Genomic DNA, 27,679 nt, shown 5'->3' on the forward strand with positions numbered 1-27,679 from the left:
GATTTAATTATATGCTTAAGAAACTGGTGCTACCTCTCAGGGCTCAGACAAGTGATTCATTCGATATAACTAAGTCTGCAACTCACCTTAATTATCATGTATCAAGAACAGAAAAAAGTAAAGCCGACTGCGCAGTAAAATAAACGTTTTGGGGGCCATGTTAGTTTCACTCACATCTAACCTTTGGTCGATTTTGCTTTGCAGGTGACATTGCCTTATTGATAGTAGCCACTGTGACGTAATAAACATGCAAACGCTTTACGCAATTGTTTTAGTTCTGTTGTTCGCTGGACTCAGTAACTCGCAGTTCAGCGGAGATGGATCACGTGAGTAAATGTTAATATTGTCGGGTTTCAAATACGCACAGAAGCTCTTCCCTTAGGGTTCAAGGCAAAGACAGAATGGTAAAATCAAAAGCTATAGGTCAAGTTGTTCACCATGCTTTTATGATGTATTACAATTTGCAGGGAAAAATCGCTGCGTCTGACCTAAAAGGATGACTGATATTCCGGTATAACTTTTTGTTTTGAATCGGCACCGATCCCAGCCTAGTATCGGACGAGTACCGATACTATAATTTGAAATCGGTTATCAACTTTCATCCGATATCTTCGGACGTTTCTAGTTAAAAGTTATATTTTTTCCTAGTTAAAAGTTATATTTTTTCCTATTTAAAAGTTATATTTTTTCCTAGTTAAAAGTTATATTTTTTCCTATTTAAAAGTGATATTTTTTCCTAGTTAAAAGTGATATTGTGAAAATTTGATGAAGCTATTTGCACATTCATTCATACTTTTACTTCGATTGGTTCATGACCTGTATTGCATGGTGACGTAACAATAACGGTCGCGTGTTATTGCAGCGTTCGGGGGTGACCAGACCCCAGTAGTGGGTGAAACTTACAACGTGGGGTACCCAGAGTGCAGACGATACGAAAGCAACGGAACCCTTACAAGTGTGCTATACGATCAGTGTACTTCATACTGTTGTGGTAAGTAGATAGCAGATGTATGTAAACTGTTAAATAGCTGTACAAAGCTAATCATACGTTCATAAGGAGAAGCTGAACAGTATTTGTTGGTGAAGATGTTAATGCATCTTCTAGTAGTGTGGTTAGTAGACAGAAGGTGTTTTTGATGGCCGCGTATAAAGCGATGGGTTCATAACAAGTGGGCAACAATACATCACTGTTAACCAAGTCTTTTTTATTGACTGTCCCAGTCAATTCATTTGTAATATAGCTTAAGTAAAACTTGCAGTCCAAGTCCTCACTTGCCCAAGTCAAGTATCAGTTAATTTTAGTTTGACCCAACGACTTCAAGTAATTTACCTTAAGTTCAAGCCAAGTAATTTACCTAAACGACTTAAGCCAAGTCAGGTTAGTTGAAAGCAGTGACTTAAGTGCACTTAGGTCAAATCATTAATTTAAGTTAGTGCAACACTGCAATACATTAAGCCCAACTAAATTTTCTGTAGTTTAGATTATCATCGTACTTCATACAGTTGTAGTGGGTAGTTAAAATATGATTTTGACAGTCGAGTAAAATGTGATGTAGTCCACTAAAGTTAGAATTAATAAAGCAAACTTGTTTTTCGTGGTCAGCCAACTGTTGTTGTTTTTTGGGTTATTCAAGCTGTTGAAAGTACTTCCTTTTGCTGTGCCTAGTAGTTATGACATAGCATTGATGCAGGTACTAGGCGATATATCACTCATAGGTGTATTCATGAAGCCCAACTCATTTTTATGTGACTCAAATTCGCAATATACTTTACTGCTGTGGTGATTAGTTAGCAGGATATTTTTGACAATGTGTTCTACCTGGCGATGTAATATTCACAAGTGTGTAACAATGCAAAAAATTGTTTAGCGTGGACGAAAGTCGGTATGTATTTTTTTAGATACGACGTCATAATTTGATGTCACAGCAGTATAATTACTAAACCGGTTTGGTGACAAACTTAAACGTTGCTTTTGTCGAGTCTTCGAGGCCCAGTCCAATTTGTCAAAATCTACTTTTACCAATACTACCTTATTTGATTGATTGCCACTTTGATGTTGATTGACAGGCTTATGTTGATTGACAGGTGGCTACGTGTTTGACAACTCTTCCGCTTCGAAATGCTGTGGATCAGAGCTCTACGGACGTCCTTATAAACCAAAGTACGATCTTGCACTCTGTACATAACTGGTCGCTGGATAGTTTGAACAAACCTTGCATAACTGTTTACGTTAATTTGATATTGTGTATCGTGGATAATTATTTAATTAAATATTACCTAGGTCCTAGGCACAAGTTTACAATTTAGATATATAAACGTATTAGTAATATCTAACTAATATAGAAACTAAGTAGGTTGTTGAAAATTTCAAAACTCTTTAAGCAACCAAAGGTGTCCTACTACGTCCAACTCTAACTCCAAACAATTATGATCCAAGGGTATCGTTAAATAAATACTAACCCAAAAAAAACAAGTACCAGAGAGCCTCAAAATTGTAAGCTAAAGGTTACCATCATAGCAATGAAATTTCGTTGACTTGCTGTTAACTAACTTTTCGGATTCTATGTCTAGTGTTACGTCATAAACGAAAAGCTGGCTTAAATAAAGAAAAGAAAAAGAGAGAAACGTCCATAACTGTACTCTTGGTAGCCTTTACAATTTTTTTGAAATTTTACGAACAGCCACAAAAAACATGCCGGCACTTTGTCCACCCCTGCCATACAAAATTAAAAATAAAAGACATGTCGTACGTGTGATGTATAAACATTTGGAAATTGGAGTGTTGTATTGATGTGACGTAGCAGTGACGTATGTGGCCCAGGTACGAGGTGTGCTGCGAGTGGTGGACCGGACACGGCAAGGCGCACGTCAAGTGGTACAAGTCCCAGACTATTGACTGTTGTGGTGCTGAGAAGATAAGGTGGGGGGCTCAGAGCTGCTGCTACGGACACCCAGACCCACCAGAGGTGTTTAACAGCAGAAGGGAGATATGTTGCAATTCACACAGGGTGAGTATTATCAATTATCTTAAACCTTTTTCAAGTAAGTTTGGTTTTAAAGCTGTACTGTTCTCTTAAGTTTCACCATCAACATAAAAAATATATACACTAACTATGCTGTTGCCAGACATAGCGTATACTGAAACATAAGTTCTGGTATTTATTTGTCCATCTGGGAGGTCCTGATAAAGGCTTTACTTTTTAAGTAAGTTGGGTTTTAAAAGCTGTACTGTTTTCTTAAATTTCGCCAAAAACTTATTCCACTATCAGTGCAAATGACTTTAACCTGTTTGATAAATACTGAGGGCCTTGATTATTTAGTTTCATGTTCAACATATAGGCTTAGGACGGCCACACTATTTGCGCAAAATCTTCGAAATTGGCACGCTAAAAATAAAAGCTTAATTGAACTTCGACGACTACTATCAGTGATTGACTTTACCCTGTTTGCCAACCACTGTGGCTTTTTAATGTTTACTTTTCATCTAACAAACAAATAAAGATCACTCTATGTGCCAGATTTTACAATGCGCCTCTTTATTATTCAACCACTTTTCTTTTAACCCAGATTCGAGTTCCAATGGATGTTAAGTACGCTGAATGTTGTGGCGACTTCAAGGCTTTCGACAAACGACTGGAGTCCTGTCCTTGTGGGGAGGGAACTGTGCTTAAGGTACAATAAGTTTTTTTATTAAAACAGTATCTTTGGTTAGATTTACTTGAGTGCGTTCGTCGTCATTCATCCTGATTAACGCGATTTTGAGTAGGTCGTCGTCTACACCTTGAAGAATAAATACAATTGCCAGCTATTTTGAATAATGTCATGCCTATTAGTATCAGTTTGTATCAAATGAAATACTTGGACCGGAAATTTATTTCTTAAACATCAATAACGACTTGACTTGAACTTTTTTACAAATTTTCTAACTAGTATTTCAAAATGACTTGTTAGCAATGTTGTAATGACTTAAGTCAGTGACTTGTCTTAAGTGCACTTAAGTCACTGGTTTCAAATGACTTGACTTGACTTAAGTCATTTGGGCAAAATTACTTGACTTGACTTAAGTCTTTCGGACAAATGACGTGACTTGACTTAAGTCTTGAGAGACTTGAGTTGAATTGAAGTGTGTTCTATAAGTCTTTTTTTTATAACATTTAGCGATTTATTCACATTTTTCCGCATAAAACAATTTGCTTACTATATGTTACGTTTTTCTTATTTTTTTGTTCATTTTTTCACATATTCATCCAAGTTTAAAAATTCCAATTGTTTATCGTTTTAGTTTTACGACAAGGACATGACTTGAAGTTGACTTGCTCTAACTATGACTTGACTTGGACTTGACTTGTCATTTATTCAAAACGACTTGACTTGGACTTAAGTTATTTTAAAAATGACTTGACTGGGACTTCAGTCATTTTAAAATGACTTGTTAGCGACACTTGCATCTATACTTTTATGTGTATTTTTTATGGTAAGAGAGAACCGAGGGTCAAAGCGCAATTGTAAACAATCGATATTAAATCTAACCATGTAAACCAGTTGTTTTCAAACTTTTTTCTTCGACTTTGGAAATGCATTGTTAGACTTGCGATGCACCCGTAAGAAAATTATTTTCTTTATTTATTGCTGCAAAATTTGGCTTTTGATCGGGCATTAAATTGTTTGTATGTTTTTAAATTTCGTAATTATCGTTGCGGAATGGATTGTTTTGTGTTTCTGACAGGTACCAAAGTCACAAAGCGCATGTTGCGAAACAGTGGATGGATTCAAGACTCCGTATGACACAAAGACCCAATTCTGTTGCAATGGATATGTGCGAGTTGTTTCATTTTTGTAAATATAAGCCTACCTATATATTACTTTACAAGCTCTAAGGCCTATATATACGAATTTTTGTCATTTTGTTATTTAAGAAACTAGCTGAAAGACGCCGATATTTGTTTTTTTGGTGTTTGCTATGCGAAATAATATTTAAAATAGGACGAAACTTAATAATTCAAACGTTTTTTTTAACCCACTGACTTGGAAGTGACTTATTGTATGACTTGGAGTGCATTTCGTTCCTTTAAAAACACTATTCCACTTTTATACGTAAACCTTCTTTGTTTTAGCGGAACTGATGATGTCGTTTTTTCAGTAACTTTTTGACTTTATTCTTGATATGTTTTTACGCCCCTACGCCAAAACAAAAAATTGTGATAAAAATGTGAGGAATTGGGTAAAATTCATTTTGGCTAAAAATTATACTTTTATTGCAAATAGACAAAAGTTATGCTTTCCAAATCGAAATCCACATGTTCTGCTTTATTTCCAAGTCGTAATTTAAATATGGTACGCAAAGCAGTATTCTGAATTTTTATAAACCTTTTTTTGACATTTATGGTTCTTTAAAATTCATCTCCGTTTCTTCTAATTTCCTCCCAGGTTGGTGAACTAAACGTGGATTTCTGCTGCGGATCCAGCGGACTCGGAAAATATGGATCACAGGTTTGCTGTACGGACAAGCTCTTCCCGGTGAATCCCCCGAATGAGAACCTGACAGCATGCTGCAACGGCAAAGCTTACAACCCGAACTTTGACATTTGCTGTAATGTGAGTTATATCTGCTTCATCTTTTCATTCTTCAAGGCAGGAAAATATTTTCTCTGTCAATTTGTTGCTTGTATAATAGGATTTATTCAAAATAATTATATAGTTTGGTACACTATATACACGGATCTGTAATGTAGCTTGATAATGAATTCCAGAGCATAAAATGTTGAGTAAATCGACATCATCTTGGTAAAGACGTTTTTTCGAAAATTATAAACAAGTCTCCCTTTTAAGATAAATAAATAAATAGAAATAAACAAAATAAACTGACCACCTTTTAGCTATAGTCTTCAACATGCCAAAATATGTTTAAAAATAATATTTTCCAGTATTTTATATTTTTAAATTAGCGACTGATAATACAAATTTAAGTGCTAAAAGTCACTCAAGTATAGCGGTTGCGCACAAACATGTTTGATACTTTATTAACATTTAAAACACAGTTAAAGATAGTTTGGTTCTGTTATTGATATTCCATTGATATTCCACAGCTTGTAAGACTTATTGTAAAGTGGAATGACGTGTTAATTTTCTACTAGCTAACATTAGCAACACTAATTTTACTACAGAAAATTCCTTTTTAGTCAAATCTTCATTTTCTCATTTTTTTATCGTTTTTTGTTAGGATGAGATTACCGAGATTATCGAGGGTGCTGACAAGTGCTGTGCGGGATTCCCCTATAGTGAGGAGAAGTCCATTTGCTGCCAGGGAAACTTGCTCAACCGTGAAACGGAAGGAACGGAGTGTTGCACAACATACGCGTTCTTTCCCGATAAAGGTAAACATGAAAACAAAACTATGCGGTAAAATTAGGCATATCTCGATTTAATTTGCTGCGAAATTTCTTCCAAAAAAATTTCCTTTTACGAACAAAATTGGTCTTGTTTTTCTTGTTTTTCACTATATCCGAAAGCACGTTTCTTTACAGTACCTGACCTTCAGCGTATAAAAGCCTAAATTCAAGGTCACTTTTGTTTGGGCGGCGAGATGAGATACATTTCTCGTGGGCTAGGAGTTCGATCGCAAACCGGCTGCAATTAGGTCTAAAGTTTCGCCGCTTTTTCCTTTTTATTTCGTTATCAAACCCCGCTTAACTGCGCTCGGCTCATTATCGAGTGCAATTTGTTATTGTTGTTCGGTTGTTCATTGGCCCAGTTTTGCAACACATCAGTTGTACGATCTGCTCACAGGAAAGGTCCGTTCAAATATTTTAAAATGGGATCTCTGTTGTCATTGTACTTGAATCTAGATTTAGTTTTGGTCAGGCACATAGAGTGTCATTAAAACAAATTAAAAATATGAGCATTGTCTGACTAAACCTGTCAAAATTTTATCAAGAGACTAAATGTTTTTGTCTTAGGTTGAAAATAAAACATGCTTCTTTTAAGGCACAAGTAACTTTGCATATAATTTTCACTGTACGGTGCCATCTTAAAACCCAAAAAGTGTTTTTCAAGTCAGAAGAAAATCCCATTTTACCAAAAACTATTGTCAAAAATTTAATTTTTTAATTTAACACCCAAACTGTAAAATGGGAGCTTTCAAGTCTGCTATTCACTAAAATACTTGGTCAGAAGCGTTACCTATTCAAACCAGTGATCACGTGATACCAACCGCGTCCTGTGATTGGCAGGTTCATTTTGCTGCAACGATGTGGTCTACCAATCAGAGTCCGTTGGAGGTGATTCATGTTGTGGAAGTGGCGCCGTTATTGACTTCTACTATAAGGATGAAAGTGGGCTTCTCTGCTGCGAGTAAGCAATACAAGTACAGTAGCAGTGTTGTAAACAAATCATTTTAAATGACTTAAGTCTCAGTCAATTCATTCGTAAAATATCTTAAGTCCAAGTCAGGTCTTTTCAATAAATAACAAGTCGCAGTCCAAGTCATCGGTTGCCCAAGTTAAGACCCTAGTCATTGTTTAAGCAAGTCAACTTCAAAGTCCTTGTCACAAAAATAAAACTTTAAACTATTAAAAACTGCAAACTCCTCCGATTATGAGCAATAACTCAAGTAAAAATAACATTGACGCAACATATGGCAAGCAAATTGTTTTATGTGCAAAGATTAGGATAAATAACGCAATTTTATAAATAATTGCTTAATGAAAGCAATTTATTTTAACCCAAGTCATTTTTCCAAGTGACTTAAATCAAATCAAGTCATTTGCCCAAAATACATAATTTAGTCAAGTCATTTGAAAACAGTGACTTAAGTGCACTTAAGTCAAGTCATTGACTTAAGTCATTACAACACTGTATAGCAGTGTTTTTTGATATATGCGAACAAGATGTTTACCTGCTGTCATTAAAATAAAACGGCCTAAATCGAACCAAACTCAAAAAAATATTTTTAGCTAAAAATATAACCACCTTTGTAGTTGCAAAATAACCACCTTTTAGCTGAAAAATACCAAATGTTTTTAGCTGAGAAATCCCCACCTTTTAAGGTAAAAAACTAAAGAAATAAAGGATTAAAGTTGTTAACCTAACTGGATTTTACCTCGCAGGGGAGTTTTGCGTCTTCTGGGGCAAGGAGACTCCTGTTGTGGATCCGACGCTTACTTCGTCAACACATCAATCTGCTGCGATCGACAAATATCAGAACGGGCAATGGGTGAGAATTGTTGTACCTCATAACCAGCAGCATTTTGTTAAAGTTTGGTGAACGAAACATAATTTTGCGAACTATATAGATCAGGGGTGGGCAAACTGCGGCTCGCCGGCATGTTTTTTGTGGCTCTTCTAGTCGAATCGTAAAATTTCCAAAAAAATTGAAGGCTACCAAGATACCGTTTAAGAACGTTTCTCTCTTTTTATTTCTTTATTTAGGCCAGTATTTTCGTTTATGTCAACGCAATTTCATTGCTAAGGTTTCAGAGATTAGCAAATCAAACAAAAGACTGATATTGATAAATATTGTGCGTGTTATTTTGTTATAGTACAATTCTATTATTATATGCGGCTGAACTTGCATTATTTACGTTTTTGTATTGGAATAATTTTGAGGCTCTCTGGTACTTGTATTTTCTGCAAATTGCTCTTCGATTGAATACATTTGCCCACCCCTGATATAGTTAATGTACATACTATGTTACATTAAATGCTAATAAACTTTCAATTTTTTTTTTTCACTTTGGCGAAATTTGTTTAAACAATAGAGTTTTGCGAGTCTTTGCTTTATTTACCACTTTGGCATATTACTTCTCTGGTCTCCCTCGGTGCTTCCCCTTAACTCGACATTCTGGATGGAATAGACAACTAAATACAAGCCCAGTAGTCGGCTATCCACAATTATGATATGCCCTACATTCGCTCTCTACAAAACTCACAGGAACAGCTAACTCGTTAGGGATTAACCGGGCTGTAAAAGACATTGGTAGGCAGGGTGCAAACGGGAAAAGGAAATAGCCAGAACGATTTTAAACAGACTCAAGCACACACGTGAAACAAACACGTTAAATAATAAATACAGATGCTCGCTCTCTGCAAAGTCTTAACCCTCCTCTTGTTCCAGGTGATACTTGCTGCAGTACATAACATAATTTTGCGAACTATATAGATAATGCACATACTTTGTCACGCTAAAGATATGCTAATAAAGTTTCAAATTTTCCATACAGCATTTTCGGTAAATCTTAACCCTCTTTTTGTTTCAGGTGATACTTGCTGCAGAGGCCAGCCTTACAGGCCGGAAACAGTTATCGATGGAACCAAGCTGACTTCTATTTGCTGCGGGAATGGCCCTTTTGGCCCCTTTAAGAACCCCAAGTGCTGTGGGGGTGAGGGTTACGATATTGAAGGAGGTACAATCTGTTGTGGGGACAGGGTCTATGGGAAGTACAGGTAAATTACCTTTTTTGGAGTATATTGCGACTATTTCTATTGTTTGGACCACATTTTCATGCACTTCTGTTTTGTTTTTTTGATTTTTTTTTTAATTTTCCATTTTTAAGAAAATAAAAAATGCTGTATTTAATCACATAAATAAGACCTCTGTGTTGCTACATGGGAGTGTTTCTTTTTTTTTCCCAAAAGCGAACCTATGGACCACTGAAAACTTGGCGGTGCACAGGTTTAGCGAAATAAGCTCTAATTATTTTAGCTCAAACGATGTTTCACTTAAAATTTTCTGTTAAAATGCTTGCATGTTAGTATTTATAGATCTCAAAGTTGCTCTACATTTATATAATTGAGGGATGAATGAGCTAAGCCGAACGAAAAAACAATGTGTTATTTATTTGAGAAGATTTTTGTCCACTTTCTCGCGGTGTTTCTTCTTGGCAACATTTGTCCGATAACCGATATTTGACACAAAAAGTGTTGCGGTCCGATGCGGTACGAAATGACGTCATTACATCATTTAACGTTTAAGTAGCGCTAATGTAGTCATTTCCCAAAATTTGCAAAGGATTGCATGTTTTAATTTATTCGAAAAGGGTTTTCATTAGTATTTTAAACTGCACAAAAACTTAATGTTTGAAAATCACGTTTTTTGGCCGATTTGGTAAAATATTCATGTTATTTTGGCGCATCAGTGCCGCTGATCAGTGTCTCAAAGATTCGTTATTCAAATATTTTTATGGTTTTATGGATCACAATCATTGCTCAAAAATGAAAACAAAAACAGTTTAAAATACTGTCATTGAAAAGTAGGTTTGTCAAGCAAAACAACGTTTGCCTCACAAAGCATTGACCCTATCGAATGGCAGAGTACCTGCGATAGTAAATTAAAATTAAACAAGAGACAAGCGCCGCTGTGAGGTATTTGAATCCAAACAACGCGTTTATGTCGTCACAGTTATCCCTCTTGTTGCGTGGACGTGGGTTATGACGCGAAGACCCACTCGTGCTGCGGTTCCACGGTGCTTCCCCTACCCCCGGGAAGCGTACGCGCATCCTGCTGCGGGAGTGTGCCCATCGATGATAACAGCCAGCTGTGCTGTTCCGGAACCAACTTGACCATACCTGAAGGTATTTTAATCTGTTGAAAGTATGTGTAAGTTTATTCCAGTTAGTGAAAAATCTTTCTTTGAATGAATATGATATGATCCCATCCAATGTAGATTACCTTTCTTTTCAACGAAACCTAAAGGTAATTTGTTATGCTGAAACAAAAATCAGATTCTTAAAGATTCTCAAATATTTCTCTGCACCCTTGGGCATTAGAAATGAACCCGGTTGAGAACCACTGGTTTAGACTATAGTAGCATGAAATATACGCACATATATGTGTTCAAAAACTGTGATCTACAGCTCTCCATGACCCTACCCGAAGGTAATTTTTTGTGCTGAAAATATGAGTTTGTTGGTTTAGACCAGTGGTCGGCAACCTTTTTTACACTGCGGACCGGTTTAAAACTAAAATTTCGTCGCGGACCGGCCTTAAAAACAACAAATTTTCAGTAAAGGAACAACTTTTTTCAATGTCCTAATTAAAATGCATGCGTTTTTACTAAAATTTCCTGTCTGAACATCAACATTGTTTGTTTTTATAACATCAACATTGTTTGCATGATTTGATTCTATTGCTCTTTGGGGTGAGTACGCTTGAACATCAAAAAAACATTATATATGGCCCGTTTTCGATATATTGTACGTACGAGGAGTTAGATTTTCATCAAAATATCATTTGGAAACCCTTCTACGGACCGGTAATAAACTCCTCGCGGACCGGCGATTGCCGACCACTGGTTTAGACTAATAGACATCAAAGGTGTAAAAAAACATTTTAACATTCACAAATTAGATAAACACTTTTTTAACATAACGATTCTCGTGCAATCAACGCAAGTGAAAAAGTATGGAGAAATATAATTAATTTATGTTTCGTTGAAACATAATTGATTTTTACCTTTATTTTAACACTCTAAATATCGGTTATAAATTACCTACAAATGTCAAAAAGTTGTGCACTGCCACAAAAAACTGTTAAAAGTATTGTTTTTGGGCGAAAATATTGTTACATTTGTTACAGACCTTAGATATGTTAATTTTGTGTCTCATGGCCAAAAAGTTGCTGAATTTTTTATCACTAGGGCGAATAATTTTTGACCAAAAAAATAGTAAATTTTGACCCGAAAAATTAAAATTTTGACAAATTTTGGCCTGAAAATAATTTATTTTAACAAAATTTTGACCTGTTAGAAATACATTGATTTAAATAACCTAAGCGTCGTTGATCACGCGTTTTTTATACTGTATATTGCTCTAATAAAGATATAATACGGCAAAAATGACTTTGAACTTATATCAAAACTAAATTTTTTTGATAAAATGAAAGATAAATTTCAAAACAACCGAACGACCAATTTCAAAAAGCTGACTTTTATTTTTGACCGAACGTGTAAATTTTGACAAAATTTGGACTTTTTTTGACAAGTCAAAAAATATTCGCCCTACTTATCAGCATTACAAAACGTGGTATGCAGTCATCATTTTTTTCTTCTAATAATGTTAAAACCATCACCCGTTTACCACAGACGTGCCGAAATCAAAGGCGAGGTGCTGCGATGTGACCGGAGTTTACCACGAGGACAAGCAGCTCTGCTGTCTTGGAAAGATCTTCGACAAGACGAACCGCTGGACGAGCAAGTGTTGTGGTGACGTCATGTACGACAGCAACGAGCAGATATGCTGTGACGCAAACGTACGTATTCAACCCGGGTAATACCCTAAAGCAGTGTTTCTTAATCAGGTGAGTGGTTCACCCCAGGGTGAATAAAATTTTTGCAGGGGTGAACCAACCATAAGGACTGAATAAGGGTGAACGTCAGAAACGGATGATAGCTTGCGAGTAGGGCGGATATCCCGGGTGTTCAACCTGTTTACTAAACCCATATCGATATCATGAGACAAGGGTGAATGAAATCTAAAGTATATTTCTGCGAAGCTAGATTGATAGAATTGGAAGACGCTTGAAATATGACCGAGGTTATGAGTTCGAATCTCACCACAGGTTAGTTTTACGAACAGGATGCAGCACGGAATAGTGCGTTGGTTGTTTCTCGATTGCTTTCCTACTCAGCCTGTGTAGCTCAGTTGGTATAAAGCGATCGTCCCGGTATGACCGAGGTCGTGAGTTCGAACATCACCACGGACTAGTTTTACAAACAGGATGCAGCAGGCAACAGTGCATTCATTTTTTTAAAACAGGTCACAGTATGAAACGTTTAGGAAGCTCTCGTTTAGCCTATGTCTCATTTGCCGTTATTGCTCAGTTAAGAGTGTTTAACATTCACTTAAAACAATTCAACCTTATAGATACAGTTGTGAGTTAATCCTTGTGTGGCAACTTCGACTTCTTAACAATCCATTGTGAATATTTTGAGATTACAGTATTGGTGCTTTGCATAGGACGGGTTTAAGGCGGCTTTAAACCAATGACTTGTGTGCATACTTATGTTGAAATGGATTGTTTTTATTGTTTTTTTCATAAAATTGGGTAATTTATCTGAATTTTGGGCACACAAAACAATTTGCTTGTTATATTTTGCGTTTTATTTATTTGTAAGCTAAGTTATTGCTCACAATCGAATAAGTTGCCAATATGACCAGTTTTTACCTAATTTGAACTATTCGACTAATGAAGCAATACAAGAAATAAAATTGTCGACTTAACATACTTACCTTGTCTTTCCGCCCTTCCTGAACATAACTACGCGGGCCAGTAAGATTGTTGTAAAGTATTTTGAAAGAGGGAACCCAAACGTCGCTGTGTTGGTGGCCTTGCGTTATACACGTTTTACATTTTATAACCAGGATTTGACTTGGAATAGATTTTGCTCTAAATATGACTTGACTGGGATATTTATTTAAAAATAATTGACTTGGCTTGAGTAATTAAAAAATGACTTTTTACAACAAATTCCTGTCTGAAAATAAACCAACTCCTGAACAATCGAATGTAAATATTTTTGAGATCACTTCTCACTGTGTCTTGACGTCTTGCCCATAGGACGGGTTCGAGCCGGCTTTAAATGACTTTGAGTACGGGAAGGACAACTCAAAGTGCTGTGGGATCCAGCTCTACAACGCGAGCAGTGAGTTTTGCTGCGAGGGAGTTCTTGCAACCAAAGAAAACGACGAATCTGGATGTTGCGCAGGACTTCCGTTCGATAGGACCAAGCAGATTTGCTGCCAGGATAGACTGCAAGCTGTGAGTCTTTTTTTCTTTCTAAGATAACTAATATCGCATACCGTGATTTAAAAGTGTTGAAATTGATCTCTTTAATTTTAGGTTTTAAACTTAGAAGTTTGGCAATCGAGATTGTAATATTTAGTTTAGCTTTTAGCCGGTTTTACCAACTTGTAAGGTATCACTATTTAGATCAGGAGTCAAATGTAGGCTATCTCATGAAAACCCTAATATTTCTTGATAATGTAATTCTTGTCGCCTACCAAAAGAACATGTAAATGCCATCTTACAGTAACTTTTATGCTGAGCTCCAAACCGTAAACTGTATTTTTCTTTTTTACAAGTGTTTTTTTTAGTTGGGTTGAACATGCTATAGGTAAAAAGTTTTTACAACAGCCATTAAAAAAGTTTTGTGTTTTAGATTGGTTCCCGTGTTCCGTGGAGAAGGGCAGAGTGCTGTGGTGGAAAATGCTTTTTCAGAGGCCCGCAGCGTTGCTGTAATAACAGGATTTACGCAAGGAACAAGCTTTCAGACCTAACTTGCGAAGATTATAAGTGATCCACGAATAAAACGGCTTTTGTATGTTACAAATCGAGCACCAACTTTTACGAAAAACGCTTGTCATACGTTACAAATCTTCCAAAAGTCTACATTTCAACAATACAGCATTGGAACGAAGTATGACTTGTGCTTTTTGTGTGCTCGTTTTGTATATTTTCGTCAATTGTACTTCATTTAATGGCGTATTACATTAAATAAAGCAGTGTGGTAGTAGAATTGAAATAAAAGTAGTCCAAGGGTATTTGAAAGACATTTATAGCAGCTTAAGAAAAAGAAAGGCGTTCTGTAGAATCTTAAAACCTTTTAAAATTTAAATGGTTATAACAGCCTTCTCATGAACCTGACGTTTTGCACCTGACACTAAAATGGTTCCGCTTGATTGGAGCTGAGATGGCAATATTTTGTTTTGACTTTTGGTTTTGTAAAGAATCTTGCAAGAATGACAATGGTGGCTTTTTATCATTTAGAGAACTTTGGCAGTGCTTCTAATTTAAAAAAATCAACAAGTGTGTTTTAAACATTATAGAGTACATTTTTACGTTAAACGTATTGTTTAATTGAAGGAGTATATGTGTCAGTGTCAGTGTCTCTTTTAGGCGTTGTTTTTTAAATTGGTTTGTTTTAGCAATGAAATCGAAATGCAATGGTCTGTTGAAAAAATATTTGTCTAGAAAAACATTTATGAGGTCTTTTTAAAAATATTTTGACTTTTAAAGTTGTTGTGGAGCTTAACAGTTATTTATTACATATTATACAAAAAAAATCGGCGCTGGTCTAGAATCCTACCACAGCGTTAAAACAATTATTAAACCAACGCACAATATTTGGGTTAGGGTGGGGGTTAGCGTTTGGGTGAAGGTGGGTCAAGTGTTATTATCTATATTTAATAAAAATGCTTGACCTACGCAAAGTCAAACGCTAACTCAAATAATAGTGTGCAATTTGGTAGGATTCTAGACCAGCGCCAAAAGTTCTGAAAAATGACTGACCCATTGTGAATAGTATAGTAAGTAAGTAAGTAAGTAATGTTTATTTTTCCGTTAGCGCTTAAATTAAAATACTCAAGTAAGCTATAACAAAAAACAAATTCACGCGCGATACGGCCGGAGCAGCGAAGGGTCCAATGGACCTTCCAGTCAGCTGCACGGTAAAGGTAAAATTAAATTAACTTAAAATAAGGCAAAACTTTTTAACAAATATATAAATAGAGCACATAAAAATATAGCGATTGCACCTGCGAGTTTTTTTTACCAGACCCACCTGCACCCTAAGAAAACCAAATATAATATTTGCTATACATTACACTGGAAGATGCACAATTGCCTTTTGATGCATTCAGCCAATTTTTTCAGCTCGGCACCACAGAGATCTACTATACTTTCTACCTAGTAGAACAAAGGTATTATGCGAAGTAGCAAGAGCTTACACTTAAGCCAGTCTGTTTTCTGTGACAGGTGCACACCTGATTTTTTACCAAAGCTTTTTGTGTGCAGACCTGAATTGATATATTGCGTATTTAAACTTAAAAAAAAGTAAATTGTGATTGGATTTCCAAAAACACATGATTGCACACCTCAAAATAAGGTTTTGCACACCCGACATCTTGGTGTAAAATGTATGAAATGCCAAAGAAGTCAGGGTGACCCAGTGCAACTAAAGTCAAGAAGGTGCACCCGCTACTATAACATAAGATCACATTTATTTTCTAGCGGTACATGTCTAGTTTGTTGAAAAAAATTGCAGGTTAACTTGCCATACTTTTAATAAGGCCAGTCTGTATTCTGTGCCAGGTGCGCATTGAGATGTTTTTGTGTATATTCACGACTAGCCTTTGTCTTGAACGTTGAAATTCGATCATAAATGTAATACATTTGATTGGTAAATCTGTGGACAGTTCTTTGAATAAAAGTTCGATAGCATATATCCAAGAACTGTATGTTATTTATTTTGCCTTCAGAGATTATTTCACGAGTTACTAAAAAACATACTTTTTTGTGATAATTACATTGTATTTTAACTCAATGATTTAATAGGATACTAAATCTTCCGCATACAATATATGTAAAAGAAAGATTCTTTTTACACTTCTGATGAATATTTAGACACAAAATGTATATTTTTTAAATATTGTGTATGTACCTGTTATTCTATTACAATTCTAAATTTTCCCATGCATTTTTAGGCTTGTTTTGTAAGTTATGCTGATCAAATATAAATGACAAAACCTTCAAAATGTCGTCTGCCAATGTGATAGAACTACAGGAAATCACTTTAAACATCCACCAGTTTGTCGAGGAAAATAACCTTGTCGCTCTTCAAAACTTCCTCGTAGATTCAGATCTGGCCGATAAGAGAAACAGTTACCAGCAAACTGCTCTTCATGTCGCTTGCGAGAAAGGAAACCTCGAGATTGTGGAGCTTTTAATCAACAGAGGGGCAAACATTGCGGCAAAAGATGTCGATGATTTCACCCCCCTTATAACCGCTAGTCGCGCCGGCAGCTATGCGGTTGTCGAATATTTGGTGGGAAAGCACCAAAACATTGAAACCGCAGACAAGAACGGATGGACTGCGTTGATGTGGGCTTCGTACAAAGGCCACACTTTGATTGTGAGGTTCTTGCTTGGAGAGGGCGCTAGTATTCACACGAGTGTGGGATACAACATGACCTGCCTCTTGTGGGCAGCAGGGAGGGGGTTCGACTCCATCGTTGAAATGCTCTGCAACCAAGGGGCCAAGGTCAACCACACCGACAAGTTCGGGAACACTCCGCTGCTCTGGGCTTCTCGTTATGGTTGCGTGAAAACCGTGAAGTGCTTGTTAAGTCATCACGCCGACCCGAACGTTGTTGGTGGAAGTGGATCAAGTTGTTTGCTGATGGCCATGAAAGGAAAACATGTTAAATGTGTGACTGCCTTGCTTGAAAATCGACGCTTGAATGTAAATCAGACTGACAGAGATGGACATACTGCATTGAGTTACGCTGCAAAACTTGGTGCTGACCAAATGCTAATTCAACTTCTAGATCGTGAGGCCTTCCTTAACTTGGCTGACCACCATGGTGACACAGCTCTAATTAAAGCAACAAAGCACGGCCATTTTGGTTCTGTTAAGATTCTGTTGTCCAAGTTTGCCGATATTGACATCCGTGGAAAAGACGCCAAAACAGCTTTGCATCACGCCTGCGAGTTGGGACACGTTCCGCTAGTTAAGGAACTTTTAGCTTGCGAACCAAACCTAGAAGCCAAAAACTCTGAGCACGAAACTGCGCTGATAAGGTCAGTGAAGGAAGGCAACTATGGGATCACAAAACTGCTTCTTAACCACGGTGCTGATGTTGCTTCGACCGATAAAAACCATGACACTGCAATTCACTGCGCTGTCCGTTCGCAAAACATACAACTCCTCGAGTTGTTGCTTCGTGACCCGAAGAATGCTCAGCATTTGTACAGACACAACAAATTTGGTGAAACAGCCTATGATATCGACAACCAGCATAAAAAGCACATTTTACCAACCCTGTTTGGCCTTAAAGGTTTCTCAACTGCTGCGATATCTGAATCTTCAAGCTATGATATCTATAGTTCGGCACTCGCTGACATGTTAACCGACCCCGGGTTCGAAACTCCAATTTGTGTTGGTCTGTTTGCAAAATGGGGCAGTTCAGTTTCTTTACTCCTTGATAAAGTTCAGACTCAAATTGGTGTCTTTGTCGGGCATTCACCGTGGAAAAAATACCGCTTTTCTTGGATAACTTTGTTCATTGTGACTTTCTGGTCTATTTTCTTTGGTTTGTTGGTTGGTTTTTTAGAGCCGGAGAATGCTGGAGCTGGTTCAGGTGCGGCTTTCACAGTTTTCCTCTTGCCTTATTGTGGCATATTTTTGATCCTATTTGGTGTGAAGGTTGCCAATTGGAACTGGGCTAAGAGTGCCATATTTCGGCTGCAGCATCAAGAAAATTACATCAAACTACTCAGTCAGATCTGCTTCATGTCGTACAAACATTCAGAACCCTCAAAAATGAAAGTAAAGTTTATCTTTGCCGGCCGTTTTCACATTACATCGACCAGTAAACACCCAGTTGCCGATTTAATTTCCGTAATCCATAATTCTGTTGAAAAAAAGGTTGGAAGAGTTGCCTTTCGCCTGGCTCGCGGATTCAAGGATAAAATCAGAACTGACTCTCCGAGTAGTTGGGTTTTCCGCAAGTTTTGCTGCATCCCATCCATGATCTGGTTTGTCATTTTTCTCGGAGGCTTTACTGCCTTGCTTGCTATTGTAATCGCTTGCTACGGACCAAACCACACAATAGATGTTGAGGATTCTCCAAATCTACTGATAATCATCTACATACTATCATCAGTGTTGGGTGGATTGCTCTTGGTATTTCTTGTCATGTTTTCAGCAGTTCTAGCTTCTCTATTTATGACTCCTAGTGCCATCAAAGACAAGATTAACAAAAGCGCAACAATGGGTCGTACATGTCTCTGGCAAGTGTGCCGTGTTCTGCAGTACATCGACGCCATCAACAAAACCAACACTAGGCTTTGTGTTTTGATCGATTGCCTCGAATGTCGAGATTTAAAGCAGCTACAAACTCTCATGGAAGCACTGAGAATGAGTTTTGCAGTAAAGCCAATCATAACCCTCGTATCGGCGGATCATAATCTCTTGTCATCAACACATGAACCTTCGACAACGACTTTTGAAGAGCCGCATCACATCATTCAACTACCTTTGTTCTTTATCGAGCGAAAACACAAGAATAAAAAGAAGCTCATGATTAAAAATGGAGTTATGTCCTCCGTTCATGAAATGGAAGCTATTGATGAAATTCACTGGAGACAGAAAAAGCATTTTGATCTTACTCGTTGGTTGACCAGCGATGATAGGGTTGAACTTATAGATCCACTTCATGTGAAACGTATTGCCATTATTGTGTCCTACTCTGCCAGATTGATTCGCGCAGAGGGTAAGGATTTTTCCTGGCCTTCTTTATGCTGTTGGATTGTTTTGTCGGAACTGTGGCCGTACACTGCAACCTGCCTTGTGGCTTTGGTCTCAATAAGAAACTATGAAACAAACAAAGCGATAAAGGCTGTTTATTCTGAGGCATCTGGCTTATTTTCTTCAAGTCATTCTTTTGAGAAATCTACCGCCTACGCATTGCAGGCTTTTCTTAAATCAAAAGCTTTTAACTTAACCGTGAAAGACTTGAAGACCTTTGCCGGTTTAACAGTGAACCTTGACCCTAAATTACAAGAGTACGTTCCAAACTTCAACGAACTATCGGCAAACTTGCAGAAATCCGATATGCGTAGCGAAACCATTTCAATGGCAAGTTCGTTTTCAACCAGTGAGTCCCCAGTCACCAATTGGTCGGTGGATGATGTGTGCTACAGGTTTAAAGCAATCCCTGGGCTCAACTCACACAATTTTCCACTTTACGACTCCTTCATCAGAAAAAACAACTTTCACGGCCTGGCGATTGTCTCTTGTGAGCTAGACGAGTTAAAAAAAGAACTCCGTGCTCCGTTCGGAGATTGGTGCCTAATTAGAAAGTTTGTAATGGAGTCAAAATCCCACTCGGCCAAAGCGATATCGATGTCGTCCATTGATGAAAGTGAGCTTAAATCCAGTGATGATAAACCCTACGCGAAAACTCCCCAAAGTCCAGTTTCAAGCATTTTTGGTGGTTTATCGGTCTCTCATCGCGCAGCTTATGATGACGCCTTTAAGGAGTACTTGAAACTGCAAAATCCGAATGCGATATCGACTGAGAATATTCAGACGGCCGATGAAAACGACAATGGTAACTTCCCTTCATCTTCAATGAGAATGGATAACGAGGAATCGCCCTTAATTGCACAGCGTCAATTTGATATTAACGCAAATTAATACTTGTTTAATTAGTAATTATTGTGGAATGTTTTGTGTTTTAAACTGTTAAAAAAAGTATTCAAGACTAGCTGCCGAAATTTTAACAGCTACCCTTATAATTATTCACTTACAAACAACATGTAAATATAAATGGCAAGATAACAATCATATCATTATTTTTTTGCTTAACAACTTGTTCTGTAACCATACTTGCCTCTCGTTAACATTCTTTGAAATGGTAAAATTTGCCTAAAATTATAAATTGCTTACTGCGGATTTCAGTGGTGCTTTGTTTTTTTATTTTAATAAACAATACATTTCTTTATGGTACTTTAAGTGATTTATAATATTAAAGAGTACTGTTCTTTGTCATTTTTCCGTGTTGTTTTCAACCAAATATCCTTTATATGTGCCACCTTTAAGCAAACCAACATTTACAGTCAACAATTTATTTGTGTGTTTTCACTTCTGTATTTTGCATTCTATATTGTTGAGCATTTATTTGCTTATAAATAAATTCAACTATTTCAAGCCTAAATGCTTATGAAAAAACATTTAATAATGCAGAACATTCCCGTGATACAAAAATATATAATTTTATGTCACCAATTTATCATGTGCTAAATCTTCAATGCAAATTATTTTTTTGTTTTTTTTGCTTACTGCCATTTTGGTATTGTTTTTAGCATTGTGCTTTGTGCCTTTTTATGGCAATTTTCTCTAAATGGTCATTTTAAAATGTGCTTTATTTCTTACGCTATACCCTGTTAAGTAGATTTTTATTTAATTTATTTTCAGACTTGTCGTAAGTCAACTTTTTCCAATGGTGTTAAATTTGATATTATTATTTTAAAGATTATTGTATCAAAATGCAAAACTTTTGTCAAAATTGCTTTTTATGTTTATTGCAGGAAGAAAAATAATAATTTGATGGTAAAATAACCTAAATCTTTATAAATGGACCCGCCACCCTGGAAAGATGTAAGTTAAAAAAAGTTATTTAAAGCTTGCATTCTTTTGTATTTTGCATATTTTTGTATAGATAGGGAATTTAAATCCGGCAATTTGCTTTATTGAAACACCCGATTTTAGCAAATTATATAATTGCCTGTTCTATGTTTTTTCATAATAATATGAAGTATTTTAATATTGTTATAATATCCATGTCATTTTCTTTTTTGTCTAAAATAATGCTATCTTCTTTTTTAACTAAAATAGTGCTATCTAGTTGTTTTTTTTGTAGTGTACTATTAAAAAATTCAGTAACAACCTTTAAAAAGTTCTAAACGGAAATCATTGAAATCTAATAAAAAAAAATTTCAATTCTTCATTATATGTAATGCAATAATTTCTGTTCTCATAGGGGCTTTTTTTATTCTGCTTTTGGAGTTTGTACTATTATGCTTGACTTTGGCCACACTTGTGTTGAAATATTGATGTCAATGAATATTTTATGCTCGTAGAATGATGGTGTTGAGTTTACAACAGACCAGAAGGTTAAAGTTCCAAACAGTCGCCCTGCAGCCCATGCATTACTGTACTGCAAAACTGATGTTGTGCTGTTCGAGCGTATTCCAATGAATTATGCGATCATGGTAATTATTCTGATTTCTGTTAAAATTGAGAACCTAAATTTCAAGGTTAATTATTAAATACAGTCATAAATTGGGTGAGTTTTCCTACAACCTTATTGCTTACCCGATCTCCTGTGTTTTTTATCACACTGGTGTCAATTTTGTCATGCTTTTTTAAAACAAGATTTTACCGGTTCTACCAATTTTTTTGATTTTAGTATTACTGTTATCTAAAAATAGATATTATTTCTACAATAAGCTATTTATAAGAATTTGTATTATTGGAAGTGAAAATTTTGTATAACCTAGTCTTAATGAACAAAAGAATGTTTGTTTAATCTATTGCCTCAAAAAAAGTTATACATTTTAGATGCAACTGCGATTTGACGGCACACTAGGTTTTCCTGGTGGGTATGTGAGCAGCTATGAAGACAACACTTTCGGTCTCAACAGAGAACTTGTTGAAGAGATGGGACTCGAAGAAAAGTACGAAACGTTTTCCTATTTCTTATTGTTCCTATCTGGGTCATGGTTAAAAATAATATATATGGTCTTTATACTTATATACAAATAAAGGGTCACTTATTTAAAAGTACTGTACATTTAGTTTTATATTTTGTGTTTTTTTTCCTGAGCAATACTTTATGCAGCAATTACGACCTCATCTGATACTAAAGAACCATTTCAGTCAAAAAATCAAAATAGTTATTTGAACAGAGTTGTTGATATTAAAACATTTATCCAGTCATTTTAGACTTTCTAGTTTTCAACACATGTTATACACAGCGATGCAATGTGTACCAGTATTTAAAAGTTTTAACAACCACTTAGTTTGTCCAGTGTTGTAAACGAGGAGTCACCTAACTACCAACTGGTGCGAGATCCAGCCCGTTCGCTTAATGCTTGCAGCACGCTGCATATTTTATTAATGATTCCAAAATACTGTTATTATTGCTTCATGCAATAAATGTATTTTTGGAAATAAAACTAAGCAATGAATTTTTATATAACTTTAAACTAACTGACAATTTCGCTTTTCTTATGGTTCATACTTGAATTTATTGAGATTGTCGATGCTTAGATTTATTAGGACTGGTTGATGCGAAGTTGTGAAATATGCTGAAGCAATACAAACACATTTTTCTCTTTAATTAAATTATTTTTTTATTAATGGTAATGTCTTATGTTGGTTTGCTCCAAGTTTACAAAAATTCAGGGAAAATAATTGTGTGGATGTTTGATTTGGTTGGGTAGCCCACTGCAGTAGTTCACATAGTGAGATATATTGCGATTGGTTCTGAGCAAGATTTATACAATATTTATAAAATTGTCGAAGCAGTACAAAGAAAGACATGGATTATTTTAAATGAATTTCAACTTAGTTATGTTAATGTCACATGTTTTTTTTGTTTTTTTTTCTAGTTTTACACAATTGCCAGTCTTAGAGTTATTCGGTCCTTTTTTAAATAAGTTTAGTGATTCGTGTTTTAAAGGATGTTTCTAAACATTGTTAACTTTTGCACACACCATAAATTTACTGAGAATAACCGAAGTCGAGAATGACAATTATTTTAATGTACTTTTAGATATTTCTTTCAAGACTCAGATTATTACGGGTCGTGGATTCACAGAAAAATGGCGACTCCATTAATCGACCACTTCTATGTGAAGGAATACTCGGAGAAAGAATACAAGAAAATTGAGCAGCGAATATTGAAAGCACATGATTGGGGTGGAGAGGTGATGTTTTACAATTCATAACCTTTTTTTCTGATTTGTAAGTTTTTGAGGTCTATAGCTTGAATCAACCACACAAAATGTAGACAACTTGTAAAATGTGTTAATTTAGGACTAAAGATAAACAAGTTGCTTCAAAATTTGACATTGGTCATAAAAAGTATAATTTTAATACAGTTTATTCAAAGTTTGTTTGGTGTCAATTTATCAGTATGGGCATTTATGAAGTCTAAATGTTTTTTTAAAATGAATTAAATAACATCTAGAAACTACTTATACAAACTAATAGAACAATATGTTGTCAAACATAACAAAAATATATTGTTGTATGTAATGATTTGGCATAAAAGCGGATATTAATTTCTTTATTGAAAATATTAACCATAGCATTTTTGTAGTCGATGGGAATTCAAATTCTGCTTTTATGCTTGTGTCCCGTTTTTTTATTTGACTTTGAAGTTGCGTCATCTGGATTGCTTTGTCTCCGATTACCTTAATACTGGACGATATAGCACAGGGGTTCTTAAACTGGGGTCCATGGATCCCTTAGGGGTCCGTGAACTAGTTTTAGGGGGTCCGCGAAGGTTAAATTGAAATATTGGTGTATATTTAGGAAGTAATCAGTTTTTCTATGGAAAGAGTTTAATTAAAAATAAAACATTTTTGCACTGAAAGTCTCTATTTCTATTCTCCTTTTAACATTTTGTGGACTGAAAACTGCAGATTTCTACAGTCTATTTGTATTACGACGTCAATTTATGACGTTTACCGTGGTCCACGTGAAGCAAAAAAAAATTTGGGGGGTCCACGGTGAAAAAAGTTTGAGAACCCCTGATGTAGCATGTCGTTTTTTGCATTACAGCCACGTTTATTGAATAAACGTAGAGTTTTCTACTTTAGAAAAGAAATCTGAAAAAAAGCATTACAATAATAGTCAAAGATAAATTAGCTTCCAAATGCCAAAGCAAATTATCGCCCGACTGACAAGCGCAGGTTTTAACTCCATAACATTTCTTTTGTAGACGATGGGAATTATCAGAGTTCCAGTTTCATGTTACCCAGTCACCGATCGCCCGAGTCCATTTTGTGAATTCCTGCTGCAAAACTTTGTCGGCAACGCTCAACAGCAACTAGTTCAAGTCGCATTAAATCGAGAAATATTCACCGAAGAGGATCTGCTTTCGGTGTACAAGGAGAAAGATAGGTTAATTAAAAGGAGGTCACAGTTGAACGGACTTTTTTAGCATGTAGTGGCAAATTTACTGTGTGTGATTTAGTATTCCTTTAATGTAGTGGTCACTAAATTACGGCCTGCGGGCCAGATTGAGTTTAAATTTGTGGCCCGTTGCTCATTTTCTTAATGAATCTAAAAGAATGATTTTTTATGGGTATTAGGAGTTACCTAAAAACCTACCAAAATATTTGTCAAGTGAAAAAAAAAGTTAAATTTTGATGAAACATTAAACCAAAAGACAATTTCAAAAAGTTTGGTACATTAATTTATATGAGGACCGCAATCTCGAGTCCTTGGTATTAAATTGGTCCCCAATGAAAGAGTTTCATTACCTCGAATCTAATGTGATTGATTTAAAAAGAACTCTGCCAGGTTGATTTTTACATGGTTGTTGCTTAATCAAATATACAATTTAATTTATTTTATATAATTTTGGGTTTTCGGCCAATTCCTGCATGCCAAAACTTTCCTCAGTGTTTAAAGGTGTCCGGTTTTATATTGAAAACTCTTGTGTCTTTTGATTTATGTTTTGCCACTAAACACTGTTTGTCTTCAATATGATTTCTTTGTAAAAGTTGGGCCCCTAGTTGAACAAGTCAACACGCACTATGCACCAATTACCACGTTTAAGGGATTTATTGAACAAAAAATAAAACAGGTCTTCCTTCGTATACTGTGTTGTTGTTTTGGTATTTATAAATTGTTTATTTTTCAAGTTCACAAATTTTATTGCCTATTAAATTGATGCATTTTTAAATTTAATTTTTAAAATGATATTTCTGCTTTATTTGTTTTATTTTTTCATCAAATATGTATCCAGTGATTGTTTTTAGATACTGTATTTTCAGCCAAACATTTTGAACAAATATTTTTGTCGTATTATTTGTTTCAAAGATTAGGCAATTTTAACATTGTGCTGTTTCGCCAAAATTTCTATGTTCACTGTTTCATGCAAAGTTTTGTTCCAATACGCACTTTACAGTTATTTAATATAACAATATCTTGAAAATAACAATGTGTTGCTGATTTAGAAAATTTTAGCAAGTTTACTTGATTAAAAAGGAAATTTTGTGGCCCGTTTAAGATTGTAAAATAGTTACTCAATAGACAATAGGGTAAGCACAAAACACTACTAATTTATTATTAGTAAAACAAAAAAAAATTGTTCTTCAGCCTAAAAGTTTTCAGAAAAAACTTTTACCGCATGGAGGAAGTAAAGAGCGCCTACCATGAAAAAATGATTAATGTAATTTTTCAATGAAATCTAAGATGATTTCTAATTTGAAAGCGTCACATTAGGGTAACTCCCGAACTGAAAACAATAACACACATGTTTGTTTTGAAAACGTAGTTATTCGCAACAAAGTCAATGATCTGACTCTTTTAAATCAAGCAAACCGTAATTTGAGATCAAGAATAAAATATGCTTGTGTTTGTCTGTTGTGTTAATTGAATTTGGTGACAAACCTGGCGGAAGGTTGTTAACCTAATGCAAAAGCCCTGAGGCTATGCATTATTGAAAAGAGAAGCTGTCGGTTTGCTGTAAGTTCAGAATGAAGCCTGGTCACCTGAAGTGCTGTAAATAAAACAAGGTAAGTTAATACACAGTAGCCACCGTTACTTCAAATAAAAGCAGACGCTTTTTGTTTCTTGAAATATTTGTGACCTTTCACTAACAATTGATTTAGTTTCAGCTTACCATTGATGAAGCTTACTCAATAATTTAAGTTTGCTTGAAATGGTATTGTGTTAGCAATGTTTAAGTACCGGTATCTTAACAAAACTAACATGGTCAGATAAAGGCTCTGCAGACAACTTTATCAATGAACTCATTCCCGAAGTCTCATCTATGTTTACATAAAGGGATAGTTCTCATTTGGGTTATTTTACTTTGTATGAGTCGAGTAAAGGTCATCTGAGTGTTTTGGGAGAAATTATTTCACTTTATTTCATTTGCCGTGTTTAACTTGTATTTAGTCTTTGTCAAATAATAAACATATGTTTTATGGCAATGGTTAATAAATACTAAAGAACACCCTATGGATTTTTAATATCAATTTAATTTTTTTATATAAGTTGGTTTTAAATAGCTCATTATATCAGTTTGTGTAATTGTTATAAATAAGAATACATTTTGTCATAGAATAGGTTTGGAAAAAGGTATATTGAGCCCCCAAACTTATTAGGCAGGGTCTGTCACAGAGCTGTGTGTTTAGAGGTAAATCATTTATAGTATTGTGCAAACAATGCATTTTCTGGTCTGGCGTCGCAGGTCTGCGTTATATATTAATGAAGAAGGAGACCCTACAAGGTTGAGGAGCAATTAGCTCATTATCTCACTCAGTGATTTGGTGAAGTGTCAGCACATTGACTTGTTTTTCTCAGGTTTTGCTAGGTTAGCTTTTTGCAGCGTTTTTTTAGTTCAGGCCAAGATTACATTAGTGCGATTTTATGTACTAATCTTTTAGAAAGTAGAATAATGTTTTTTTTTTAAAAGATTGTGTCACCAATAATATTTTTTATTTGAATAAATATTAATTTTATTGGAAAGAGTTTATGTAATGATGTATTGTTTAGCCACATAATGATGTTATTATATTTTTGTGCCAATAAATGTTATATATACGTCCTTTATGTTGAACTAACAGAATATGTCAAAATAACATTTTCTGTTATAGCTCTCTCAATTAATAAATCAAAAATATGTACTTTTGTAATACTGGTTTTGTATTAATTAAGTGATTACATTTGTACTATTTCCAAAACTTTAAATAACTTGCGTTAAATTTCCTTTTTTTTTTAAAGATTTTTATATCAAGTGTTTTTAGTCCTTTAAATGAAAGATTATTTAAATATTTTTTTTTAAATATATATGTATTTTTATTTAGTTGCTTTTACAGATTGCTAGCAGTAATGCAAGCTGGGTTTTTGAAATTTAGGCTTTTTTCTCACATAAAATT

At 35.3% G+C, this 27,679-nt stretch overlaps 3 protein-coding genes across 3 annotated transcripts; all 3 read left to right on the plus strand.

Moving 5' to 3' along the window:
- Window positions 1–208: 208 nt before the first annotated feature.
- Window positions 209–14,923, plus strand: LOC146165609 (uncharacterized). Its single transcript, XM_083382771.1, has 15 exons — window positions 209–326; window positions 863–991; window positions 2,086–2,161; window positions 2,822–3,008; window positions 3,568–3,672; window positions 4,727–4,816; window positions 5,428–5,595; window positions 6,221–6,374; window positions 7,230–7,350; window positions 8,106–8,212; window positions 9,255–9,441; window positions 10,397–10,569; window positions 12,078–12,244; window positions 13,553–13,753; window positions 14,154–14,923. Exons 1-15 carry the CDS (start codon window positions 248–250, stop codon window positions 14,289–14,291), a joined length of 2,082 nt encoding a protein of 693 aa, XP_083238897.1. The 5' UTR covers window positions 209–247; the 3' UTR covers window positions 14,292–14,923.
- A 1,590-nt stretch (window positions 14,924–16,513) lies between these two features.
- LOC146165610 (kinase D-interacting substrate of 220 kDa B-like) lies at window positions 16,514–21,084 on the plus strand. Its single transcript, XM_083382770.1, has one exon. It carries the CDS (start codon window positions 16,527–16,529, stop codon window positions 20,190–20,192), a length of 3,666 nt encoding a protein of 1,221 aa, XP_083238896.1. The 5' UTR covers window positions 16,514–16,526; the 3' UTR covers window positions 20,193–21,084.
- Window positions 20,999–25,719, plus strand: LOC146165611 (U8 snoRNA-decapping enzyme-like). The gene is made up of 5 exons (XM_083382772.1): window positions 20,999–21,155; window positions 21,638–21,769; window positions 22,119–22,234; window positions 23,335–23,488; window positions 24,508–25,719. Exons 1-5 carry the CDS (start codon window positions 21,132–21,134, stop codon window positions 24,727–24,729), a joined length of 648 nt encoding a protein of 215 aa, XP_083238898.1. The 5' UTR covers window positions 20,999–21,131; the 3' UTR covers window positions 24,730–25,719.
- The last annotated feature ends 1,960 nt before the right edge of the window (window positions 25,720–27,679 follow it).

The sequence above is a fragment of the Ascidiella aspersa genome, chromosome 2 (genome assembly GCF_963924565.1).
Source record: "Ascidiella aspersa chromosome 2, kaAscAspe10.2, whole genome shotgun sequence".
Taxonomy (NCBI): Eukaryota; Metazoa; Chordata; class Ascidiacea; order Phlebobranchia; family Ascidiidae; genus Ascidiella; species Ascidiella aspersa.

Bases quoted from the DNA above. Each gene is read 5' to 3' on its own strand.
- LOC146165611 (XM_083382772.1), top strand. From the start codon at position 21,132: ATGGACCCGCCACCCTGGAAAGAT. The intron at 21,156-21,637 runs GTAAGTTAAAAA...TTATGCTCGTAG, and splicing joins ACCCGCCACCCTGGAAAGAT to AATGATGGTGTTGAGTTTAC. The intron at 22,235-23,334 runs GTACGAAACGTT...ATGTACTTTTAG, and splicing joins GAGATGGGACTCGAAGAAAA to ATATTTCTTTCAAGACTCAG.
- LOC146165609 (XM_083382771.1), top strand. From the start codon at position 248: ATGCAAACGCTTTACGCAATTGTTTTAGTTCTGTTGTTCGCTGGACTC. The intron at 327-862 runs GTGAGTAAATGT...GTGTTATTGCAG, and splicing joins GTTCAGCGGAGATGGATCAC to CGTTCGGGGGTGACCAGACC. The intron at 6,375-7,229 runs GTAAACATGAAA...TGTGATTGGCAG, and splicing joins CGCGTTCTTTCCCGATAAAG to GTTCATTTTGCTGCAACGAT.
- LOC146165610 (XM_083382770.1), top strand. From the start codon at position 16,527: ATGTCGTCTGCCAATGTGATAGAACTACAGGAAATCACTTTAAACATC.